This window comes from Paramisgurnus dabryanus, chromosome 3, assembly GCF_030506205.2.
Source record: "Paramisgurnus dabryanus chromosome 3, PD_genome_1.1, whole genome shotgun sequence".
In the NCBI taxonomy this organism is placed as follows: Eukaryota; Metazoa; Chordata; class Actinopteri; order Cypriniformes; family Cobitidae; genus Paramisgurnus; species Paramisgurnus dabryanus.
In genome coordinates this window covers 9,158,637-9,182,002 of record NC_133339.1, presented here as the reverse complement: position 1 = coordinate 9,182,002, position 23,366 = coordinate 9,158,637, and the positions used below count along the sequence as shown (strand labels likewise).

The 23,366-nt window shown below is 39.2% G+C and overlaps 1 protein-coding gene and 1 long non-coding RNA gene across 3 annotated transcripts in view; both read right to left on the bottom strand.

Annotated features, from left to right (window-relative positions):
* Window positions 1–23,366, bottom strand: part of LOC135734286 (uncharacterized) — a 199,744-nt gene that overhangs the window by 4,871 nt on the left and 171,507 nt on the right. The window contains exons 15-17 of the mRNA XM_065253215.2: window positions 10,130–10,213; window positions 5,965–6,060; window positions 4,917–5,015 (exon numbers count right to left, since the gene is read on the bottom strand). Of these exons, the coding sequence (XP_065109287.1) occupies window positions 4,917–5,015; window positions 5,965–6,060; window positions 10,130–10,213 (279 nt within the window). The remainder of the gene's footprint in view (window positions 1–4,916; window positions 5,016–5,964; window positions 6,061–10,129; window positions 10,214–23,366) is intronic.
* On the bottom strand, window positions 17,303–22,044 carry LOC135734285 (uncharacterized). 2 transcript variants are annotated; one of them, XR_010527244.2, is made up of 5 exons: window positions 20,424–22,044; window positions 18,882–18,938; window positions 18,678–18,741; window positions 18,330–18,391; window positions 17,303–18,170 (listed from the first exon to the last, which is right to left on the bottom strand). It is a non-coding gene; the product is annotated as an uncharacterized lncRNA (long non-coding RNA). The 2 variants fall into 2 exon arrangements; XR_010527243.2 differs by lacking the exon at window positions 17,303–18,170 and having other exon boundaries at window positions 18,182–18,391; window positions 20,424–22,037.

Below are 23,366 nucleotides of genomic sequence, written 5' to 3'. Positions count from 1 at the left end.
ATCTGGCGCTACGTGCGACTAAGACCACCGCACAGGCGTCGGTCGTGCTATGTCCACTTTGGTGGTCCAGGGGCGCCACCTCTGGCTGTGTCTGGCTGACATGAGAGATGCCGATAAAACCCGACTCTTGAATGCTCTGGTGTCCCAGACCGGCCTGTTCGGCGAGGCTGTTGAAGACTTCGCACAACAAGTCTCAGCCACCCAGAAGCAGACTGAGGCCCTTGCCAACATCATGCCGCGTCGGGAGAGACCAACACCTGCCCCGTCGACATCGGCACCTCAGTCTGCCCCTCGCCAAGGGCGTCCTGCAGCGGCGGCCGCCTCCGTTCCTCATCGGGGCCCTTCTAGGAAGCGAGGAACCGTCCGTCAGCAGCCCGCCCCGCCCTCTCAGCCCGCTAAGCCTGGTGGAAAGCGTAAGTCCAAGCGGCCCTGAGACGGGCGACCTGGAGGTGGAGGGGATCGCTTTTCGGGAGATGGTGAACGCACCACTCCCCCCCCCGGAGGAGGACCGGGTGGGGAATCCTTGGTTTTCTTTAATTTCTGTTCCGCCGGCTTTTCAGCCGGCACCCACAAAACCACAAAAAGAGTGAATTCCTCTTCCTCCTCCAGGTCTTCAGAGGCAGCCGGGGGTGACGGATGGGCTCATAACCCTACGTCATCCCCCTCCTCTTTCGCCAGCGGATGTGTCGAGCGCTACGAGACATCTTCATCAGAGTCTTCCCCGCACAGCCATCCGTCAGCGGAGTCTGGTGAGTGCTCATTTACACAATACACATGTCAACGCAGCCCAAGAGAGCGCGTCATTGAGCACCCCTGTTCCGCTCGCCGCGGGTGCTACGATCGTGCCGTTAATTCCCCTCGCTCGGTTTCTGGAAGCTTGGCAGCAACTTTCCAGCCCGTCGCGTTGGCTTTTACGCACGATCCGTCTCGGCTATGCGATACAATTCGCCCGGCGACCTCCCAAATTTACGAGCATTCGTTTCACTATAGTGAAACCCGTCGATGCGCACGTACTACGTGCAGAGATTGCTGTCCTATTGGCGAAGGACGCGATCGAGCCGGTTCCTCCAGCCGAGATGAGGTCGGGGTTTTACAGCCCTTACTTTATTGTACCCAAGAAAGGCGGCGGGTTGCGACCGATCCTGGATCTGCGTGTTTTGAATCGAGCACTCCACAAGATGCCGTTCAAGATGCTTACGCAGAAGAGCATATTTCAATGCATTCGCCCACAGGATTGGTTTGCAGCCATCGACCTGAAGGACGCGTACTTTCATGTCTCAATACTTCCCCGACACAGGCCGTTTCTCCGCTTTGCGTTCGAGGGTCGTGCATATCAGTACAAAGTCTTACCGTTCAGGCTCTCTCTCTCTCCCCGCGTCTTCACGAAAGTCCCAGAGGGGGCTTTAAAGCCCCTCAGAGAGGGCGGTGTTCGCATCTTGGCATATCTCGACGATTGGCTTATTATGGCACAGTCGCGTCAAATGCTTTGCACTCACCTAGATCGGGTGCTCAAACACCTCGCCCGTCTCGGTCTTCAGGTCAACCGAGAAAAGAGCAAACTGTGCCCTACACAGAAGATCTCTTTTCTCGGCATGGAGTTGGATTCGGTCAATCTTACAGCACGTCTCACGGAGGCGCGTTCAGTCGATTCTGGCGTGCTTGAATACGTTTTCGGGCAAGACTGCGGTCCCTCTGAAACAATTTCAGAAACTCCTGGGGCATATGGCAGCAGCCGCGGCCGTGACGCCGCTCGGTTTGAACCCATATGAGACCGCTTCAGCCTTGGCTGCACGACCGAGTCCCGAGGAGAGCGTGGCTCACCGGCTTTCACCGTGTCACGATCACACCGAAATGCTGTCTCACTTTCACCCCGTGGTCAGACCCAGCGTTTCTCAGGGCGGGGGTGCCACTGAGACAGGTCTCCAGACATCCAATAGTATGCACAGATGCCTCCAACACGGGGTGGGGAGCCACGTACGGCGAGCTTGCAGCTTCAGGAGTGTGGGCATCACCTCAGCTGCATTGGCACATAAATTGCCGAGAACTGTGGGCTGTATATCTTGCGCTTGTCCGCTTCAGCAGCGAGTTAAGGGGCAAAGATGTATTAGTTCGCACAGACAACATTGCGACTGTTGCGTATATCAATCGCCAAGGCGGAGTGCGCTCTCGTCACATGTCGCATCTCGCCCGCCATCTCCTCCTTTGGAGTCAGAAGAATCTGAGGTCTCTTCGTGCCATTCACATCCCGGGGTCGCTCAACACAGCGGCAGACGCGCTTTCACGAGCAGCGCGCCCTGGCGAGTGGCGACTCCACACTCAGTCGGTCCAGCTGATTTGGAGACATTTCGGCAGAGCGCAGATAGATCTGTTTGCATCTCCAGAAACAACCCACTGTCGCCTATTCTATTCACTAAACGAGGGAACACTCGGTGTGGATGCATTGGCACACAGATGGCCGAGAGGTCTTCGCAAATACGCTTTTCCCCCGTGAGCCTCATTGCACAGACATTGTGCAAAGTCAGGGAGGACGAGGAGAAAATTATTTTAGTTGCTCCATATTGGGCCACCAGGAGTTGGTTTCCGGAGCTCACTCTCCTCGCGACAGCCCCTCCCTGGAGGATTCCCCTGAAGAGGGACCTTCTGTCTCAAGAAGGGGGCACATTATGGCACCCCCGTCCCGATCTGTGGAACCTCCATGTGTGGTCTCTGGATGGGGCGCGGAGGTTCTAGGTGATTTACCCCAGGCGGTATCTAACACCATTGATGCAGCGCGAGCGCCGTCCACAAGACAGGCGTATACGCTGAAATGGAATCTGTTTGTTGTGTGGTGTACCTCTCAACGAGAGGACCCCCGAGAATGCTCGATCAGTATTGTGCTTTCATATCTCCAGCACCGCTTGGAGAAGAGGCTGTCACCATCTACTATTAAAGTAGATATCGCGGCAATATCCGCGCATCATGCACCCATAGACGGTAGATCGGTGGGTCAGCACGATCTGGTCATTAGGTTTTTAAGAGGAGCGCGGAGGCTGAATCCTTCGCGCCCTCCCTCTATTTCTCCTTGGGACTTGTCCATGGTGCTGAAAGCCCTTCAGGACTGCCCTTTCGAGCCTCTGCGCACAGTGAGCGTCAAGTTTCTCACTATGAAAACTTTAACCCTCCTCGCATTGGCTTCTGTTAAAAGGATAGGGGATCTTCATGCATTTTCGGTCAACGATTCGTGCCTACAGTTCGGTCCGGCTGAATCCAGCGTTACACTGAGACCCCGGCCGGGCTACGTGCCTTAAGTTCCCACCACTCCCTTCAGAGATCAGGTGGTGAACTTACAAGCGCTGCCTTCGGAGGAGGCAGACCCAGCCTTGGCTTTGTTATGTCCTGTACGTGCACTATGTGTGTATGTGGATCACACTCAAAGCTTTCGGACCTCAGAACAGCTCTTTATCTGTCATGGTGGTCAGCAGAAAGGGAAAGCTGTCACTAAACAGAGGATGCGTCACTGGATTGTAGACACAATCGCCCTGGCGTATGAGAAACAGGGCATTCCTTGCCCTTTTGGGTTGAGAGCCCATTCAACTAGAAGCGTGGCTTCATCTTGGGCTTTGGCTCGTGGTTCCTCACTTTCAGATATTTGTAGAGCTGCTGGCTGGGCGACCCCTAATACGTTCACTAGATTCTACAGTGTTCGTGTTGAGCCGGTATCCTCTCGAGTTCTCTCGTCAGATCAGTGAGAACATCGAGGAACGGCTCCTGTGTCGGCTTGGAGCCTTTCTTTCCGGTGCTGCACGACCGCACCATTATGGAAGGCAGTTAAGGCAAAAACGTTACAAAAAACTGTTTTTTGTCTCCTCCACCGCTTGGTGGCCGATGTTGCGGAGCATCGGCTGATAGCCTCTCACTAGATGTATCTTTTAGAACCTGGGTGAGGCTAGCGCCCACATTGCGCCCCCTAGTGGTTTCTTTGTGAGTATTTCCGTGGAAAGTTTCTGATTTACCACGTTTCCCTTAGCGGAGTTTATTCCACACCTCTCTAGTGTACTAAGAGAGAGTATTTTTTATAGACCTCGTGTCTTTTTTATCCATCACCTTAGTGGTAGACCCCTAGAGGGTTTTCTTTCCGCAGCGATCTTAGTCCCGCCTGGCGAGTTCGCTTCCCAGTTCGCCTAGTCACTATCGTGGGTTAAGGAACAAGTAGTGACCGGCCTCTGCTTCAACCCCATTTCCGTTCCCTGAATAGGGAGAGTCGGAGGGTTTACGCAGGCACTGGAAGGGTCAGCTTCAGTGGCGCTTTGGTAGGGATTCCCAATTCGTCGGTCACGACGTGACGTCGTAGTGACCGACTGAAAGGGAACGTCTCGGTTACATATGTAACGTAAGTAGGAATAAAAAATATGATGGAATTTAATGGGTACCGTCATCATTTATCAAAATATTTTCTTCATCATTTATCAAAATACTTCCAAAATATTTTTTCCTACTATGGAAGTCTATGGTCACTTACTGCTGGGTGTTTACCATTATTTCTCAAAATATCTTCTTTTGTGTTCATTAGAAAAAAGAAATTCATACAGGTTTAGAACAACATGGGGATGCGTAAAAGATGACAGAATTTTAATTTTAAAGTGAACTATCCCTTTAACACAGTAGTTTAACGGCAAAAGATCGTTTGTGCTGGCCAAAGCTTTTAGTAAATCTGGCTCTTAATGTAAAAAAAACATTGTGAAACTATCATCTTGAAAAGATTTGATTTCATTTATTGATTTTACATTGATTTCAAATTCATTAATATATTATGATACTTTAAACTGGATTTCACAGACAGGGTCACAAATGTACTTGACAAACATGACAGGAATCAAAACATCAGAAGTTAAAGTAATTAAACTGAATGTCTTTAATAAAGTTCAATTTGTACTTACATGGTGCAAGCAGCGGTAACATCAGCACAGATGCAGCAAAGAGACTTTCAGAGGAAAACACAGCGATTCTCAGATCCCCAAATAAACCTTCACCATTCACTGAGAATAACAATGAATATTAGACTACACACAACCTTATGTATCCGCTTCAATATACAAGTATTTCAATATTATCATCACCACTATCAGTTACTCAATTGAATTCTAACAACATAGACAGACATTATGAAATTAATGTTGTTGTTTTTTTTTATTCATATGAAGTGTGCAATTGCTACTACTTCATTAAATCTGGATCTTTCAAAATAATTTATTCAAATCAGAATAATCTGATCAGAACAAATTATTTCTGCATAAATATGCATAAATATCACTTAAAGTCTTTCTTTACTCAGTCACTTAAGAAACTATTAAATACCTAAAGAGACTTCATAAATGTTTTTGGTTATTTCTGTAATGTCAGTGAAAACAACACATTACTGTAAATTATAGAGAATCACATGCTGTTATTGTTGTGGCAACAGTGTAAAACCAGCATGATAATGTCCCTGTGCACAAAGCAATGTCTATAAATAAATATTTGTTTCTGAAAACAACAAAATCTGGTTTTAAAGAACTAAACCTCACTGAACACCTGTAATGAACTAAAACATTCATCCAGACCACATCAGTGATCACAATGTCTCTCCTGTGTCTTACTAGACATTTAACTTCAAGAGCATGACAAAAAACATGAATTCATCCCTGTGCTGGTGTAACAGCTTTTACTTCTCTGGAAAGGCTTTTCATGATAATGAAAGATAACTGCAATGATTGGCTTTCATTCAGACACAAGAACATGTTGTGTCATGAGTTCTGGGTCACGGTCTGGTTTTCATTTAATCACAAAGGTTTGTGTGGTTCAGATCTGGGGTTTCTGCAGACCAGTCAAGCACTTTTACATCAAATTCAGTAAATCATTTTCTTATGGACTTTGTTACAGTATGTGCACAGTGACACATGTTGAAATAGAAAAGACACTCTATACTGTATAAAGTGTTGTGTTTACCTGTTTTCAGTATCAGTTCAATCATCAGTGAAACAGCGCTGATTAAAACAATACCGACTGATCCAAACAGATACACAGCAGTGATACGGGTGTATCCTGTAAATGAATACATTTTAATATCATTAGTAAAAGGACAATTCACTCAAAAAATGAAAAATATTTCATATCCCATGTTGATCAGCATATGACTGCCCTTTATCTTCAGAACACAAACTGAACAACTTTGTAAAAATCTTTTCCTCAGTTCTAGAGAAGTGTTTATTAGTTCTCTTGTGTTTGTAAAGACATTACTAATGAGAGTTGTAGTCTGAGGGTCTGTCTCAATACCCATACAGTTTATATCACTTCATTAACTATCCCTAGAATATCAAAAGTGTCTAAAGGTGGTAGATCCTTTTCCTACTTAGCCCCTAAGCTCTGGAATGACTTGCCAACTGATGTCCATGAATCAGACACAGTTGATCACTTTAAATCTAAACTTAAGACTTTTTTCTTTAACAAAGCATTCACATAATTTGTCAAGTAAATTATACTTATCTGGCAATAGTTTGCTTGTACGGAACAAAGCATTCACATAACTTGTCTGGGTAATATACCAATGCCGCAATAGCTAGACTGTCTGGAACCGAGCATATATTAAAACACAACACTGTCGGACACTTGTATTACATGCGAACGCCCCCTATGCTAATAGGATTTTGTTTCTCTCTCCCTGTTTTATCCACAAACCCGAGGACATTGAGACAATCAGACCCAGTTCCTGCTGCCGTGGAGGTCAACACACCACTGATCTACTGGCCGCCCTTCAACGTCATCCCCAGCCGATGCCTGACCAACGACCACTGACGAAACCCGTTAAATTTCCTTATCCGTTTACATCCCATATATATATATATATATATATATATATATATATATATATATATATATATACACACACATATATATATATATATATATACACACATATATATATATATTTATACATATATATATACATATATACATACATATATACATACATATATACATATATATATATATATATATATACATATATATATATATACATATACATATACATATACATAAATACATACATATATACATATATACATACATACACATATATATATATATATATATATATATATATATATAAATATATATATATGACGGCTGACACCGCCGTCGGTGTATGAATGTGCGTGTGAATGGGTGAATGTGAGGCTAACTGTAAAGCGCTTTGGATGGCCATAGGTCTGTTAAAAGCGCTATATAAATGCATTCCATTTACCAATTACCATTTAAAAGTTAGTCATCAAATTTTTTCTTCAAGACTGGTTAAAACTCTTCTAAAGCCTTATTTACACAGGATTAGTATTATGTGGTGACCTCTAGTCATTTGTAATAATTGTGGCGGTTGTCTGTGATCTTAATCTTAAATGTAAAGTAAAAGTTCCCCTGCAAATGTTTTGCTAAACACAGAGGTCCTGTGATAATATAAGTCCCATGCGAATCGGCATCTCTGTAATTTGGCCAGGATTTGGTGGGGTCCAGGGATTGACATTAACACCCACCAACCCGCCAAATGCGCATAGATTTCTGCTGTTGTGGGTAAGACAGCCAATCCCACTAGCCACTTTGGCAGGTTGAATATATATATTTTTTGTAGTTTTCTTAAAAGTTATGTGAAATGATAAACAATGCGGAATGCGACACTGGGACCCATTGTAATGTAAGGCCGGGTCGGATATACCTTTTTTCAGCGCACGCGTCAGCGCAGCTTTCATTTATCATAGAGAGCTCGAGCGCTGATGGATTTGCGAATGCACGGGATGCAGTCTGAGCGCATACAGGCACACTTCGGGAAAGATAAAACAATTGCTTAAAAGAGATTTAAAGCACACACTGTCTGGCCAAGAGTGGAGGGAAATTCATAGCGCATACCTGAATGCACATGTCCCAGTTTTGTCCGAAGTCAAGGGAAGAGTGGAGAGGTTCGCACATCATATTAATGAAGGCTACTTTGTGCAACAATAATGACCTCTTGACATTTGTCAGTAAAAGAGTGCATTGAATTGAACCCTTTTTATAGAAACCATGATCAAGCTTATAAAATACAATCTGCATAAACAAATTGACAGTAAAATTCATGTACATGTCTTGACACTATTTATTGCTGTTGTTAATAAATATTTAAAGTGTTTGTCTTTTTGTGTTTATATTTTTAGTTAATCTTCTACACCCCTGCTCCACTTTTAATATATTCAATAGAAGTTAATCTATTTATGCCTTACTAGCATCTTTATCATGCCCCTAAATATATGATATGATCTATACTGATATATACCAGCTAAAAAATGTAGTCTTAATTTGGGTGGTCAATCTGCATCTAATCTAACTAAATCAAGTAAAATTATTCAAATTAAAGTCATTTAAAGGTGCAGTGTATACATTTATGCGGCTTCTAGTGGTGAAGTTGAAAATTGCAACCAGCGGCTCAGTCCACTGCTCACCCCTCGCTATTGAAACGCAAAGAGAAACTACGGTAGCCGCCACCGGAAAAACATGTCATCGATGGAGACAACTTAGTAAACAAAGTGGGCTTCTGTAGAAACATGGGGGCACAAAATGGCGACTTCCACATAGGGGGACACTCGGTGTATGTAGAAAAAAATCTCATTCGAAGGTAATAAAAATATAGCGGTTCATTATAAAAGGTCTTTATACACCACTGATAATATAGTTATGTATAATATTTTGCATTTATGTCAAGAAATCCTTCTAAAAATTACACACTGCACCTTTAAGGATGCCAAAGTCACGTTTATTCATATGAATTTTATTTTACCAACAACAAAATTTTGGCCAATGAAAATGCTGAGTGGCTAGTACCTTTCAGTAACTGTCAAGGCCTATCATTTTATATATCTGTCATTTCGTATATCATTTTTCAAGGCTTTTGTTAAAAAACTGATTAACATGGAAAAGCGTCAGGTGTAATTAGAACACTGCCTTACGCCTTGACACCATATCCGAGATTTTTTCAGTAAATTTAAGTAAAATCACAAGCTTTGTTTATCCAGTACGAATGCGCAACACGAAATTCAGATGTGTGTGTGTGGGGTAATTTCTAAATCACATGAGGTCCCCAGATAATACTAATCCAGTGCGAATAGGGCTCAAGTCAGTTACATAAAAATGGTAGTTTGGTCTAATTTGAATCTGAAAAAGTAAGACTGATTAGAAATGTATACTTGCTAGTTGATCAATCAAGTATTGACACAGTCTTGCTTTAACATGTTCATGCAGTTGGCCCACGAACACAGCAACATGTCTGGTCTTTATTCAGCATGAAAAGACTCCACATCACACTGTTTATGATTTAACCGTTCACATCAAAGTTAAGACTTTATGACTGTGGCCTTCATGACAGACATCTGAACCAAACCTTTGTCTGACTTCTACAGGTGTATCTGTTTCTTTCGCAACATCTACAGTCAGTAAACATGCAACACCAAAGCTTGAGATGACAGTATTCACTTTTAATGTGTGGATAAGATCGAACAGAAGTCTTTTTAAAATGACTTCACTTAGATGATTGATCCACATTTTGTCAGATCAACATGAGATGAGTAAATAATGGCTTAATATAATTTTTGGGTGAATTGTGGCTTTAATGGGAAAAAAACACAGTAACGTTCTCAGCAAAACACAGTAACGTTCTTAACATTCAATATCTTTAATCAATATTAATATCTTGTTTTTGCTTTTTTGTTTTACATTTCTGTTTTCATTTTTAACTGGATTACAGTGTGGAGCCATACTGCTTACTTAAGAGTCTTGTCAATGCAGTAACAACATTTAAGTTGGGACTGCCTTTATATGAAACTGGAAATAATGCAAACAAGGTTTTTTTTTAACAAAACGAGGAAGAATACTGTGATTTTTGTTTACAATGTGAGGATAATGAATACTTGTATAGCTGTAATTGCTGTGTCTTGAAAGTTGAGAAAGCATAAATTAAATGATCATTTGTTTCTTAATTGATGAATGATGAATAAATGAAGAACTAAAAAGGTTTGAGAACAATAAACTAGAGCTGATAGTAAATGAAACATCACTCAGAGAAGATGATTAAAGCAGATGATTAATACTTTACCCCAATCTTCAAATGACCGTAAACAATTCCAAACTGTCCATAACACTTGAAGAAATCCAATCATACACGCCCATCCAACACGATCTGGAGATTAACATGGAGAAAATGATACATAAATATATGTTGTATATTAAATTATATATTAAAATATTCATAGATTTAAAAATGAATTTATAATTTATTAAACAAACATTTAGCATGAACACAAGATAAATGTGCAGGATCTTTTTAGCTAAATTAAGGCACTGTGCTTTTGTTCTTGAAAATGAAAAAACATGGAGGTCACATGACATGTGAGCACAATGGCAACTCAGCTCTGTGGCTTCACAGACCCTTCCCATATATCTATATATAACCATGCCATTTAAATGATTGTGTTTCCATTTTTATGACTTTGTATTTGGCAACAACATTATGTCTTCAAATCAGAATAAAGTGAGAAGCAACCGTTGTTTATTGAAACACAGTTTAAAACTCTTTATCACAAAATGAAACATTCAGATGAAGTTGTCTAGTTGTTCTTGTGGGGTAAGAGAAATACGTAGATCATCAGGCCTGAACAGCCATCTTAGAAATAAACTAATAGGGGATCAGAGACACAGGGACATTTTTTGCATTGTAAATGTACCAGAAGCCATGAAAGCTTTAAATCTCATGTCTCATGTCATTTTGGATTCTCTACCAATAGGTTTTCCTTCATTGAACAGTGTAAATAGTAGATAATGAAATCATAGTAAATCAGCCGCCACACCCCAACAACACAAACAGGCCCCAAATGTTTATTACTGTATATAGATACGAGATTGTATTCTCAAGGTGTTGAGGAAATTTACAAGTCGACGGTAAAAAAGAAATTTAACAGATTAGTGTGTTCATCATCAGCTGTCACTGTGCTTTCATTGAAGTTTCCACAGAAAACAGAAAATGGGCTTTTAGACTTTTTTATCATGTATCCAACACAACTCAAACCCAAGATAGACAAAGCTAATCACAAGTCATATCTAGAGGTTGAGGACTTTTTAAATGGTCTGGTCACACAAGAGAGGAAATAATGGTTGTTAGTGTGAAACATTATGTCAACATCTTATGTATATTAATGGCCAACCGGGTAATGTTATTGTACTGTTCAGATCCATTTGTTCTTGCATTAGGTTTCACTAGATCTCTGTTGGTATTTACAGACAGTCAAATCTAGTGTGGGTTTACACTTCTACTCAAGCACGAGGCAGATACAGAGATTAAGCGTCTGTCTAGACTACTTGAATAGACATTACGATGACCTGGCATTTATTCACATACATCACATTTGGGGAAAACAAGTGTTCAAAGGTTTTCTTAATTTTTTTACGAAGCTGCATCATCATTATTGAATAGTTATTTATGTTGTACACTTCATGTTTTAAAATAAAAGCTTCCCTTTAACGTCCTAGAAAGATAGCTGTGAAAATGGTGTCATATATTACATTTACATTTAGTCATTTAGCAAATGCTTTTGTCCAAATCGACTTACAAATGACATAAACAAAGCATGTATAGCGGGTCATAAGTTTGCATTAATTTGGATCTATGTCCCATCTCTGATAAAAATGTATTTCCTGTTCTTGCTAAAAAAAAACACTTTCCTGCAGATTCAGTATTGTTTCCTTATTATCAGTGCTGATATAAAGCAGTAGTGGATGTACATTTTTCTCTTGATCATTCCTGTTAATTAATTAAATGTATATTAATGTTTCATTTTAGCTTAATTGATAAATATCACACTCCTCAATTCACAGTGAGGCAGTATTACTCTTCTAGACACAAAAGACATAAAAGATTACATTGTCATATCTCACACTTCATATTCAGAAATATATAGTGCTATATGGCCATGTCCTTTATCTGATCACTGTGTTGTTTTAGCTAAATGCCTCGTGTCTACACCAGTTAAGGCATCTTTCACATTTTGAAAACTTTCAGGAAGAAATGAATGTGATATGTACATAACTTTATTCCCTGTTACAGTATAAAGTGTTTGATGCACAAAGTTAGAAGAGACTATTACCAGGGATGTGGACTCGGACTCGAGTCCCAAATTTGATGATTCGTTTAAAGATCGTGTCTCTATAAAATGTTAAATTGTAGGCCAAACGTTGATTTACTTGATTATAAATTTTTTATTTGGTGCATGAGGATGATCAGATAATTTTACTGTCATAAATGCAGCTACATGAGACACACTTTGCACCACAGCATCTTAAAATGCTAAAAAAGCCTTTGACAGTCTGAAGTAGCAATACCATTGGACAATACTTAAACTCTTTGTCCTAAGTAGAGAAGAAAGTTTTTATATGTAAATCCTTCTGCAGTGGTCATAACAGGAGCCATTTGCTCATTACCAGTGGCGATTTCTTTAAGACTACAAGGGAAGCTCGGCTTCCCCTATAATGTCAAAAAAATGAATGGTCAAATATGTACTATTGTATTAACATTTTATTGACTAAAAATACTTTAGAAACCTTCATCTCAAAGACGAGTTCGTTTAGAATCAGTTACATACAGCAGGCCGGCTGACTCGATCTCATACATTCCCGTAGCGTCTCCCTGTTGAAGCCCAGCTTCCATTGACTTCAATGGGGCTGCTTTGAACAGTTTTTTCAGCGCTTCGAAACTAGACGGTCATTGGATAAATGCTGCGATTATGTCCCGCCCATGGAAGCTCAGTTTCTCTGGAGGTGAATGAAGAGTGGGCCTAAGGCCGAACCAGGAACCCTCTCTCGGGCTCAGGCCATTAACGAGCTCCGAGCCCTCTCCTCAGACAGCACGCCAAATACGCAAATTAATAACCCTGTTCAGAATTTTTTGTAAGTGTAAACTCGTGAAACCCAGCATGGGGTCATTTTTAACCCAGCTTGTGTTCTGACCAATATTTACCCATTATGGGTCAAAAATAACCCAGCCATTTTTAGAGTGCAGGTTACAACAAGCTGTGCCTCAATCACAGTAGATCACCCGCACCTCATCAGCTCTGCTTATTTGCAACTCTGAACTAATTTGCGCTTGCTCTTAGTAGATTGCGTTGGTCATTATGGAAATGAGCTGTTGTGCCCTTGTTATTTAATTTGCACCTTTTTAGTTAATAACCCGCAGATATTTCAACTCCCATCTGTTTTTTGTGTGCTCTCATGCTAATTTTCCCGTTTAATAAATCGGGGACCTTAATTTATTGCAATATCCCTCTGAGAACTGCAAAACCCAGTTCAAAAATCTGCTATCCATCTGACATGCCTAAATGACACTCACACACTCTGTTAATTCATAACCAAAGTTCTTCTTGTGGACAATAAGTCTTGGGTTTTCTAGGAAAATGGGAAACCGGTTTAATGATTTAAGTACAGAGCATAACCTACCAGGATCCTCCTTTATCTTTTATTATTGCTTGAGATCTGCCATAAGAGCTCACAAGGTCCACTGGGGTTCTAAAATCTCCTGTTCTACTATAAACGGTTTAAGCGGCCACAACATAAACAAACGGCTTTTGTGGCCCAAACTTAACATCCGGTAGACTTCTACATAGAATCAATAACAACCCCTCTAGAGTAGATTATTTCTGATAACAAGCAAAAGCATATCAATCAACTACTACACTGAACTAACATTACTGTGTAAAATTAATGTATACAACGTTAGCTACAGATCCTTGAATTCATGCCCAGCTGCCAAACCTCTCTTTGCACAGTGATCCATGCTCACCATCGTCCATTGTCTTTAGGAAATTGCAACATTTTAAAAAGGTATTTCTTCCAGAGGTCAGTTAAGTCAAAGATGTTTACAGTTTTTTTCAATTGCTTAAGCACAATTTTGAAAACAGGGCCCGGTGTGTCAAAACACTACACACAATTAACACAACCCTACACCAAAGTAGCACAACACTTCAGATCATTTGCAAAATGAAACACTTTTTTCAAAACTATACACGACTTTATAAAACCAATATTTTGTTACCATACGAAACACACACATTTCATTAGACTTCAAACTTTTTGAACCAGTTACACACCGCTGTTCAGGGGCGTCATGCACCAGTTTTTTTTAAGGGGGCACAGTGTGCACAGCTCACAGATCAAACGAAATATTATAAAGCTTTCAGTCTTTTCCATGGCACTTACATTTCAAACAATCTGAACACCCCTGCTTTCATGCAAAAGCCTCCAAAATAAAAGTGTTGACTAACTTTCATATCAAATACTATTCAATCGGAATAATGACTAAAGTAATGTAACACGATCAAAACACTATCAAAATGAGTAGGAAAAAGTGAAAAGGATGCAGCACAGAATTGATAATATTGTGCATATTAAACAGATTAAAAGTCAAATAACTGATTAATGGATGTTTCTTTGATTTTGAGGTTGCATGCAAAATCCATTTGGCTCAAAAAAACCAAGTGCCCCCTCAATTTGAATGGGCATGACACCTCTGCTTCTGTTGCTAACCTAAAAGTTTTTAGCAAGTCTAATTCTCAGTGATTAGAGTACTGTAAATTAAGTACACAGAGAAAGTGCAACTACACAATAGTTCACCAAACACTACACAACAGCAATGCTGCAGACTGAGGAAAATATCATTGATTTCTCTCCATATACCCAAATCAGTCAACATGGAGAATCACAACCAAACATGTCCAGGTGTCATGCTACAGTAGTGAACATAACACTGTTAGTTTAGCAAACAACAGAACAACAAATCTGGACAAACTGACAATATTGTACCAAAAATGCTACAGTAAACATACTATACATTATATCTTCGCCTAGCTAGATCTGACCAGAGAATTTCATCAACATCACAAGCAATATCTTCATTAGCAAGACAACGCAGGAAGGACCGTCGAATCCATCCTTGCACAGCTACGGCGTCAACTTGGTCACAGGCGTCCTCCATGGCCATGTACCTGAGACTGGGGCTGGAGATCGTAAACCTTCCAACGCCATACTCAGAAAAACTCTTCAATAGGGTTTAGAAATGGAGAGTATGGTGGAAGATATACTGCCCTCCAAAGGCTAGGTGCAGTAACTACGCAAAAACGGAAACCGAGAAAAATGCCCTTAAAGTTATTACACCAGGCAGTCAAACATGTTATTGCAATTTTGGCACACATGTTTGTCTGAAATGGGACAAAATTGAACCAGGAGACCTTGTCACAAGACACAAAAGATCTCACGAAGCCTATTTCAACTCTTAACTCAATTTTGACCAAATGCGTAGTTCTTGCGCTTTGACTGTGTGGATGGTGTTGAAACCAGTTCTGGACCAAAGCAGGGCAGTGGACTGACACATTGTCCCAGAATACGAAAATGCGAGAATGTGAGCTGTGTTGTAAGGGCCCATTTTGGCATGATGGAGGAGAACCTCATGCTGTTAAATGGCAATGCAAAGGGTGATGTTACCCTCACATTGCCCTGGGACATTGATTATAGCCCTGTGGCCAATGATATTTCTGCCTCTCCTTTTTGCTTTTGTGAGTTTAAACCCTGCCTCGTCAATTTATATGAATTCATGCAGGATTTCCTCAGCATCCATCTGCTAATCTGTTGTTTCATTTAAACCTGATGTCATTTTTAGGATGCGTGCCAGTGTTGACTAAGATACCTGATGGACATTATTGGATATGGCATGGTCACCGAAAATGTTTGCTTGTAGTTCTCTCAGCCTGATATACTTATTACCTCTCTCTCTCTCTCTCTGTGCGCATGAGCGGGGTGAGTGGGCGGAGCGTGGAGTGTGAGTGTTTGGCTGCTGTGCCAGGTACGAGAGATTTAAACTTTTCTATCTTTTCTATTTTTCTTTCTTTTTTTTTTTTGAGGTTAAGTTTGTAGATTTGGTGATAGGTGTAGTGTAAAGAGGTGGTGTTTGCACTGGAGCGTTTGCTCCAGGCTTTATAGTTGGAGCATGGCGGCTTCAGGTGGCGGGGGATTTAATTTTCTGTCTCGACGTCATGGGGTAAAAGTAGACTCAGATGTGAGTATAGAAGAGTGTAGTTTGGCAGTAGGTGAAATAGTTGGATGTGAAAATATTATGTCAGCGTCCCGCATGAACAAAGCTATAGTTGTGTTTGTTAAAACAATTGAGTTGGCAAATCAGCTGGTTGATAGCGGGATTGTAATAAATGGGATGTTTACGTCAGTACTCCCTCTTTCAACTCCGGCAAAAAAAGTAACGCTGTCTAATGTGCCGCCTTTCATTGCAAATGAAGTTCTGGCCAAAATGCTTTCAAGATATGGTAGACTGGTGTCTCAAATAAAAATGATCCCAATTGGGTGCAAGTCACCGCAGTTAAAGCATGTGATATCATTTAGGCGTTACGTTTATATGATTCTGCAGGATAATTTAGATGATTTAGATCTGTCCCTAAATTTTCGGCATGATGATTATAATTATGTTATCTTTGCCACAACGAACAGTATGAAGTGTTTCGGTTGTGGTGAGATGGGACATCTGATTCGCGCATGTCCGGTCAGAGCTGATGCCCCCGGGGAAAGACAGGCAAATACTGTTGATGCAGAAATACCTGGGCCGAGTCGGGTTCAGGTAGCGATGGCTACAGTGGCCAGGGTAGCGCCAACAGAGAATAGTCCTGAAGGGGAAAGTTCAGCTGTTAATGAGGCTGAGATACAGGGCGCAGTTTCGGATAACGTGGAGTCGGCGGATCGGTTGAATGATGCGCAAAATAGTAGTGATGCTGCTGAAGTTGTTGAACAGCTTATTACAAGTATTGAGGAAAACCAAGTATCTGTGACTGGATTGAAGGAAGCTGTTTTTAAGACACCTCAAAAAAGACGCTTAAAACAGCGTCGCACTGAAAAACAAGCGAAAATGATGGATGAGTGTGATTGGAGTCCAACTGATACCGAAAGTGAAAGTGACGTTTCTGAATGCAGTGTGGCGTGTTTCGCTACCTGCGAGTGGTTTTTCAAATCAGATTTATAATGTGGATGACATTAAATCTTTTCTGAAACAGACAAAGAATGCAAGAAAAGTCCGTATTGAGGAATTTTTTCCTGATGTAGTTCAGTTCATTGAGAAGGCTAAACTCTTTAAAAGCGAAGGGAGCTTCACTAATCAAGAAGTTTATCATTTAAAGAAAATCCTCTCTAAGCTTAATGCTCAGTCTGGTCACAATGTTAACCATACACTGTTAACGATTTCCCTGTATTTTTACAGTACGGTACTGGCAGCACGGTTGCCAGTAAGTTACTGTATTTTGGTTTTACAGTACTGTACTGTAATACCATTTTACAGTACACAAACTAGTACTGTATAGTTACAAAGCAGTACTGTACTGTAATTTTACAATATTTTATTACAGTAGTCTATTTTTACAGTAATTTACTGTAATGTCTATATTGACCCATAAATACTATTTATTACTTATTACAGTTAATACAATAATATTATATAAAATAGCTAGAGATTTAGGTTTAAATCTATAGTTATTAATATGGTAAAAATGCTAAATTAAAACATAATGAATTAAAAGGCAATCCAAGCAATGTTTGTATCAAAATTTTATTAAAAAAAACATTTAATTGAAACAAACATATTTAAAACAAGATTTTAAACAATAATAAACATATAATCAAGTAACATAAAATAAAATCAACAAGTATAAACAAGTTTGGAGACCCCTGCTGTAACATATTTAACTCTGGCAAATAGAACACTGTTCCATAGTTTGAAGTTTTCAGTTTAAAGTCCATCATCGACTAAAAGGTAACATTTCACCGTGGTAAAAACAACACTGGCCCATAGTTTTAAATATTCTACTTGAATTTCATTGAACACTAAAAATAAATTAAAAATTAAACTGTGGCAGACAGACCACAGTGGCCTTTACTGAAGTCGTCCATTCGAACTCAATCAGCGACTGCATGAAGCTGTTCACATGGGGGTCAATGGCCACAGCTTTTCTCTGCACCAAGTTCCTTGTCTTTTTGCTTGCTCCTTGTCTGGACTGGATGTGCACTTTTTCCCATCTTTGGACTTAATTCTATCCAGAAACCTGTTAGAAATATCATAAACATTAAGTCAACAAATATAAGATAGAAAAAGATTCTTAAAAAATTAAACTCAGCCTTGAATTTACTCCTATTCTGAAACCTTTTGCTCTTATTCTACTGTTCCACACCTAATTACATTAAAATACAGAAGATTCACTTACCGCTGAACAAACTCTTTCCTCAATGGACAGCATCCACCTGGATCATGTCATGATTGAATGTCCTGAACAGAAAGTACAATTGTTACTGATTTGGACACAACTTTTTATTCTGAAAACAAAATCTTTTGTCAATAAAGTCCAGGGACACCCCTGCTAAATAAATACAATTATTAAATTAAATTTCTTATAACCAAAGTCTGAATATTTCTGTTTGTATATTTCTACATGGCAAACTAAGACAATTGTGTACATGTTGTGTATGGTCGTGTTACAGTGTTGTGTGTGAATGAGTGAATGAGTGTATACATGGGTATTTAAAGAAGCTGTAGTGGTAAAGTACAAACTTACCAAACATAATGTGCTTGGTGTGTGTCTGGTATCACCCGTTGTGCCTCCACATCTGCCTTAACTCCTATAAAAGTGCAAGGACACTCATGTAAACTACAAATAAAAAGTCAGCCACATTCCTGTGTAATTTTGCATGTGACGTGAAAGCATTTAATATTGCAGTCGAAAAAATACATGACTTGTAACTGTACATCATGTACTTGCCTGGTGCCTTTAAAGATGATCCATCTTACCCAATCCAGCTTACAAGCAATGGTAAGACTGTAAAAAAGACAAATGTTACAAAATCTGTTAGCCATAGAAATAAGTAGACATTGTGAAGGAAATGGTAAAAGAAAATTTAGTAACACTTTACTATAAGAGTTTATTCCTTAACATTTGGTAATGCCTTAGCTAATATGAACTAACAATGAACAATATATTTTACAACATTAATAATATTTGATAATGTTCATTGTGCAGAGACAAAGTGATTGATTTAAAAATGTATTAAGTGTTTAAATCTAATATCATGCTATGCTAACAAATAAAACATTACTGTAAGTGTTAAGTCAGTTGTAAAACAAATATATATATATATATTAGTTGTTATATTATATATTATATATAAATATCTAAATAAGTCTTTTTTTAATTATAACATCTTGTCTACAGAAAATCTCTGAAAATGTCTCGTTTAGTGCAGAAAATAGCGATTTATAGTGACAAGGTAAAAGGACTGTCCCTTTAATGTTTTACCCGGACCGGCTGCGGTGTAACACTATGTCACGCAAAGTTTTTTAACAAGTAGCTAGCTGCTCACTTTAAAGATAAACATGATCGCCTAAATCTGAGCAATCCTGGTGATGCCAGTTTCCTACACGATGTTATAATGGACTACCGTATTTTACATCCAGAGATGAAGGATCAGATGACAGAGACGAGAAGACAAAGGTACGTAAATGCGGAGCCCATTCTCTTTTCGTGCATTGATTTGATGTGTTTTGGAAACTTATATACAGCGTGTAATGCATCTGAAGTGGTGGAAACAATATGCCATAAAAATGTATTGGACAACTTACTGGACGTGTAAAACGCTTTAGAGAAGATATTCTCTGCTTTTGATGATATACCGTAATATAATAACAACAACAATACGCGCGGCAATCCCTTTCGTTCATCTGATATTAAGATGAGCCCAGGTCTGAATGATATTTGGTAGAAGTTAAAGCTGCGATGAGTTCGATGCATGTATCCAGTTATGAGGTTTCTTGTTTTCACTTCTGTGGAGGAGTTCAGTACTACAGTATGCTGTGTACGGTGTGACAAGTCCTGACTGTTTACAACCACGAGTCAGCCTTGCCAAACAGTCGAACTTAATACTTTTCTCTGACGCTAACTGAACGGATGAAACGCCGAGATAAACGACCATTATGCTGGGACCGCAAGACCGCGCTGGCGGGTTGTCTTTGTCCATTTCGTTAAAAATAGTTTCATTGTCACCACACTTTCAACACAATATAAACTCACCAAAACCCTCATAATTTAGTTAAAACAACCCTATATTCATTAAAAAAAAAGGTGTAAAGCGAGTTAAAGCAGCGGTAGACATCTGTGTGTAAGCTTACTTTCTGAGGGAGATTGAAACTTTGTTGGCGACCGTTTTTCTCTCTCATTGCACGTTTAAAACAATATTGTGACAAACTATTGACAACATTCTTAAACTAAAAATTAAGTTTTCATGAAACAGAAATATTTCAAACTTACCGAACTGCCAGAAATCAATCGTCCTCCTTCAGCTGCAGCCAGGAGTTGTGCTCTCTCTCCCTCTGTGTGATTTGACGTTGGCGCACTTTCTCTGATTATTGCAAGTACACCTGGCACATTACAGCAATGGCTACAGCAAGGTTACATCAAGACCAAAATATACTGTAAAATTTTCCCGCTCAAACAAATTTACCCAGAATGCATTATGAACTGCAGTACTGTACTGTAATGTACACATACAGTATAGTACTGTGGATTTTTACAGTAATGTACTGCTAAATCTACAGCGACATCTAACAGTGTACATAAAAATCATACATGTTTTGATTTCGTTTTGCTAGGGCTTTTTCTTTCCTCATTTATGGGAGAAATTTTTATTGCTTCTCTAAATATAAATGGGGCAAGGGATAACAGGAAACGTTTTCAATTGTATGAAGTAATAAAACAAAACAAAATGGATGTTGTGTTTGTTCAAGAAACTCATAGTGACGCAATAAATGCAGCTGATTGGGCAAGAGAGTTCGATGGTGTTTCTATCTTAAGTCACTTGTCTTCAGTTAGTGGTGGGGTTGCTATTTTGTTTTCTAAAAATTTTATTCCCTGTTCTTATCAGATAGAGGAAATTATTAAAGGGAGACTTTTAAAAATTAGAGCCCAATTTGAAGATCGTTTTTTTGTTTTTTTATGTGTTTATGCTCCAAATAATGCATTAGAGCGAATGGTTTTTTTGGACACTCTTTGTGAAGTTTTGTGTAGCTGTGATTCTACAGAGTTGTTATTTTTAGGTGGGGATTTTAACTGTACTGAGCACAGCTTGGATAGAAATCATATAGAGCCACATATGCTATCGCGCAGACGGCTCATTCAGTTATTAAATTGTCATGAAATTGTTGATGTATGGAGATATTTTAATGGCAGTCAGAGACAATACACATGGGTTCATGCTTATGATCATTTTTTGTCTTTAGCAAGGTTGGATAGATTTTATACTTTTAAGCATCATCTTAGTTTTTTTAGAGGTTGCTCAATCATTCCAGTAGGTTTTTGTATCATAGCATGGTACAGTGTGTGTTTACTTTAGGTTTAATTAAGCCAAAAAGTGCTTATTGGCATTTTAACAACAATTTATTGTGTGATAAGAATTTTAAAGTTATTTTTAAACAATTTTGGAAAAATGTTAAAACCACAAAATCATCTTTTTTGTCTTTACAACAATGGTGGAACCTAGCAAAAGTGCAAGTCAAACAATTGTGCCAACAATATACTTACAACGTCACTAGGGACATAACCTGCTCTAGGAAAAAGCTAGAAAAAGAATTAGTAGAGCTTCAAACACATGATGTGATTTCAGATAATACAACTGATTTTAATACCTTTAAGAAGAAAAAAAGCTCTTTAGCTGAGCTGTTAGAAATTACTACACAAGGAGCTCTCGTCAGGTCACGATTTCAGAGCATTGAATTAATGGATGCTCCCTCAAAAAAATTTTTTAACTTGGAGAAAAAGAATGGACAAAAAAGGTTTATTCATACCTTACGCTCAGAGAGTGGTATACTGTTGTCTAATCCTATTGATATTCGAAAGAGGGCTGTTGAGTTTTATAAGGATTTATATAAAAGTGAATTAGTAGGTTTTAATGTTGATAATGAATTTTTAAATAACTTGCCACAGATATCTGAAGAAGCTAATTTTGAACTTAGTAAAGTTTTAACCCTTGGTGAACTGGAAAATTCCCTTCCAAAAATGGAATGTGGTAAATCTCCTGGAATAGACGGTTTACCGGTTGATTTTTATAAGGCTTTTTGGCAAGATTTGGGTCAAGATTTACTGGATGTACTTAATGAATGTTTTGCTAGTGGGTGGTTACCCACTAGTTGCCGTAGAGCAGTGATTACCCTGTTGCCGAAAAAAAGAGATTTAAATGATGTTAAAAATTGAAGACCGGTGAGTTTATTATCCAGTGATTATAAAATACTCTCTAAAACTTTGGCTAACAGATTGAGTGAAGCTATAGAGCAAGTTGTTCATCCTGATCAGACGTATTGTATACCAAGTAGAAGAATTTCTGACAACATTTCTTTTATTAGGGATATAATGATTATTGGTAATGATCTTAACTTGGATTTTGGTCTAGTGTCAATAGACCAAGAAAAGGCGTTTGACCGAATTGAACATGATTATTTATGGAATGTTTTAGCTGCTTTTGGTTTTAATTCAAAGTTTATTGCAATGATAAAGGTTTTGTACAGTGACGTTGAAAGTATTTTAAAGGTTAATGGTGACTTATGCGCTCCTTTTAAAGTCTATAGAGGTATTAGACAGGGGTGCGCTTTATCTGGTATGTTGTATTCTTTAGCAATAGAGCCTTTTTTAAATAGTTTAAGAAATGATTTGTGTGGACTGAGGTTTCCAAATTGTACAAATGTTTTTAAATTATCTGCTTATGCTGATGATGTTGTTGTTTTAGTAAGCGGTCAAAGAGATATAGATGTGTTGTTAAAAACCTTAAGAGATTTTAAACTGATCTCGTCTACTAATGTAAACTGGACTAAAAGTGAAGCCATACTGGTTGGGAAGTGGTCAGATGGAGAACCCAGCCTGCCAGATGGACTAACTTGGACAAAGGATGGCTTTAAGTACCTTGGAGTTTTCCTAGGAAATGACACAATTGTACAGAAAACTTTGAGGGAGTAATTGAAAAAGTCATGGGTCGACTAGAAAGGTGGAAATTTTTACTCCCCAAGATATCGTACAAAGGGCGTATTTTGATAATTAATAATTTGATAGCATCATCCCTTTGGCATCAGCTAATCTGTGTCGACCCTCCAGCTGACTTTCTGGCAAAAATTCAATCAATATTGATTGATTTCTTTTGGGATAAACTGCATTGGGTGCCAAAAGCTGTTTTGTACCTACCCAAAGAAGAGGGAGGTCATGGACTTA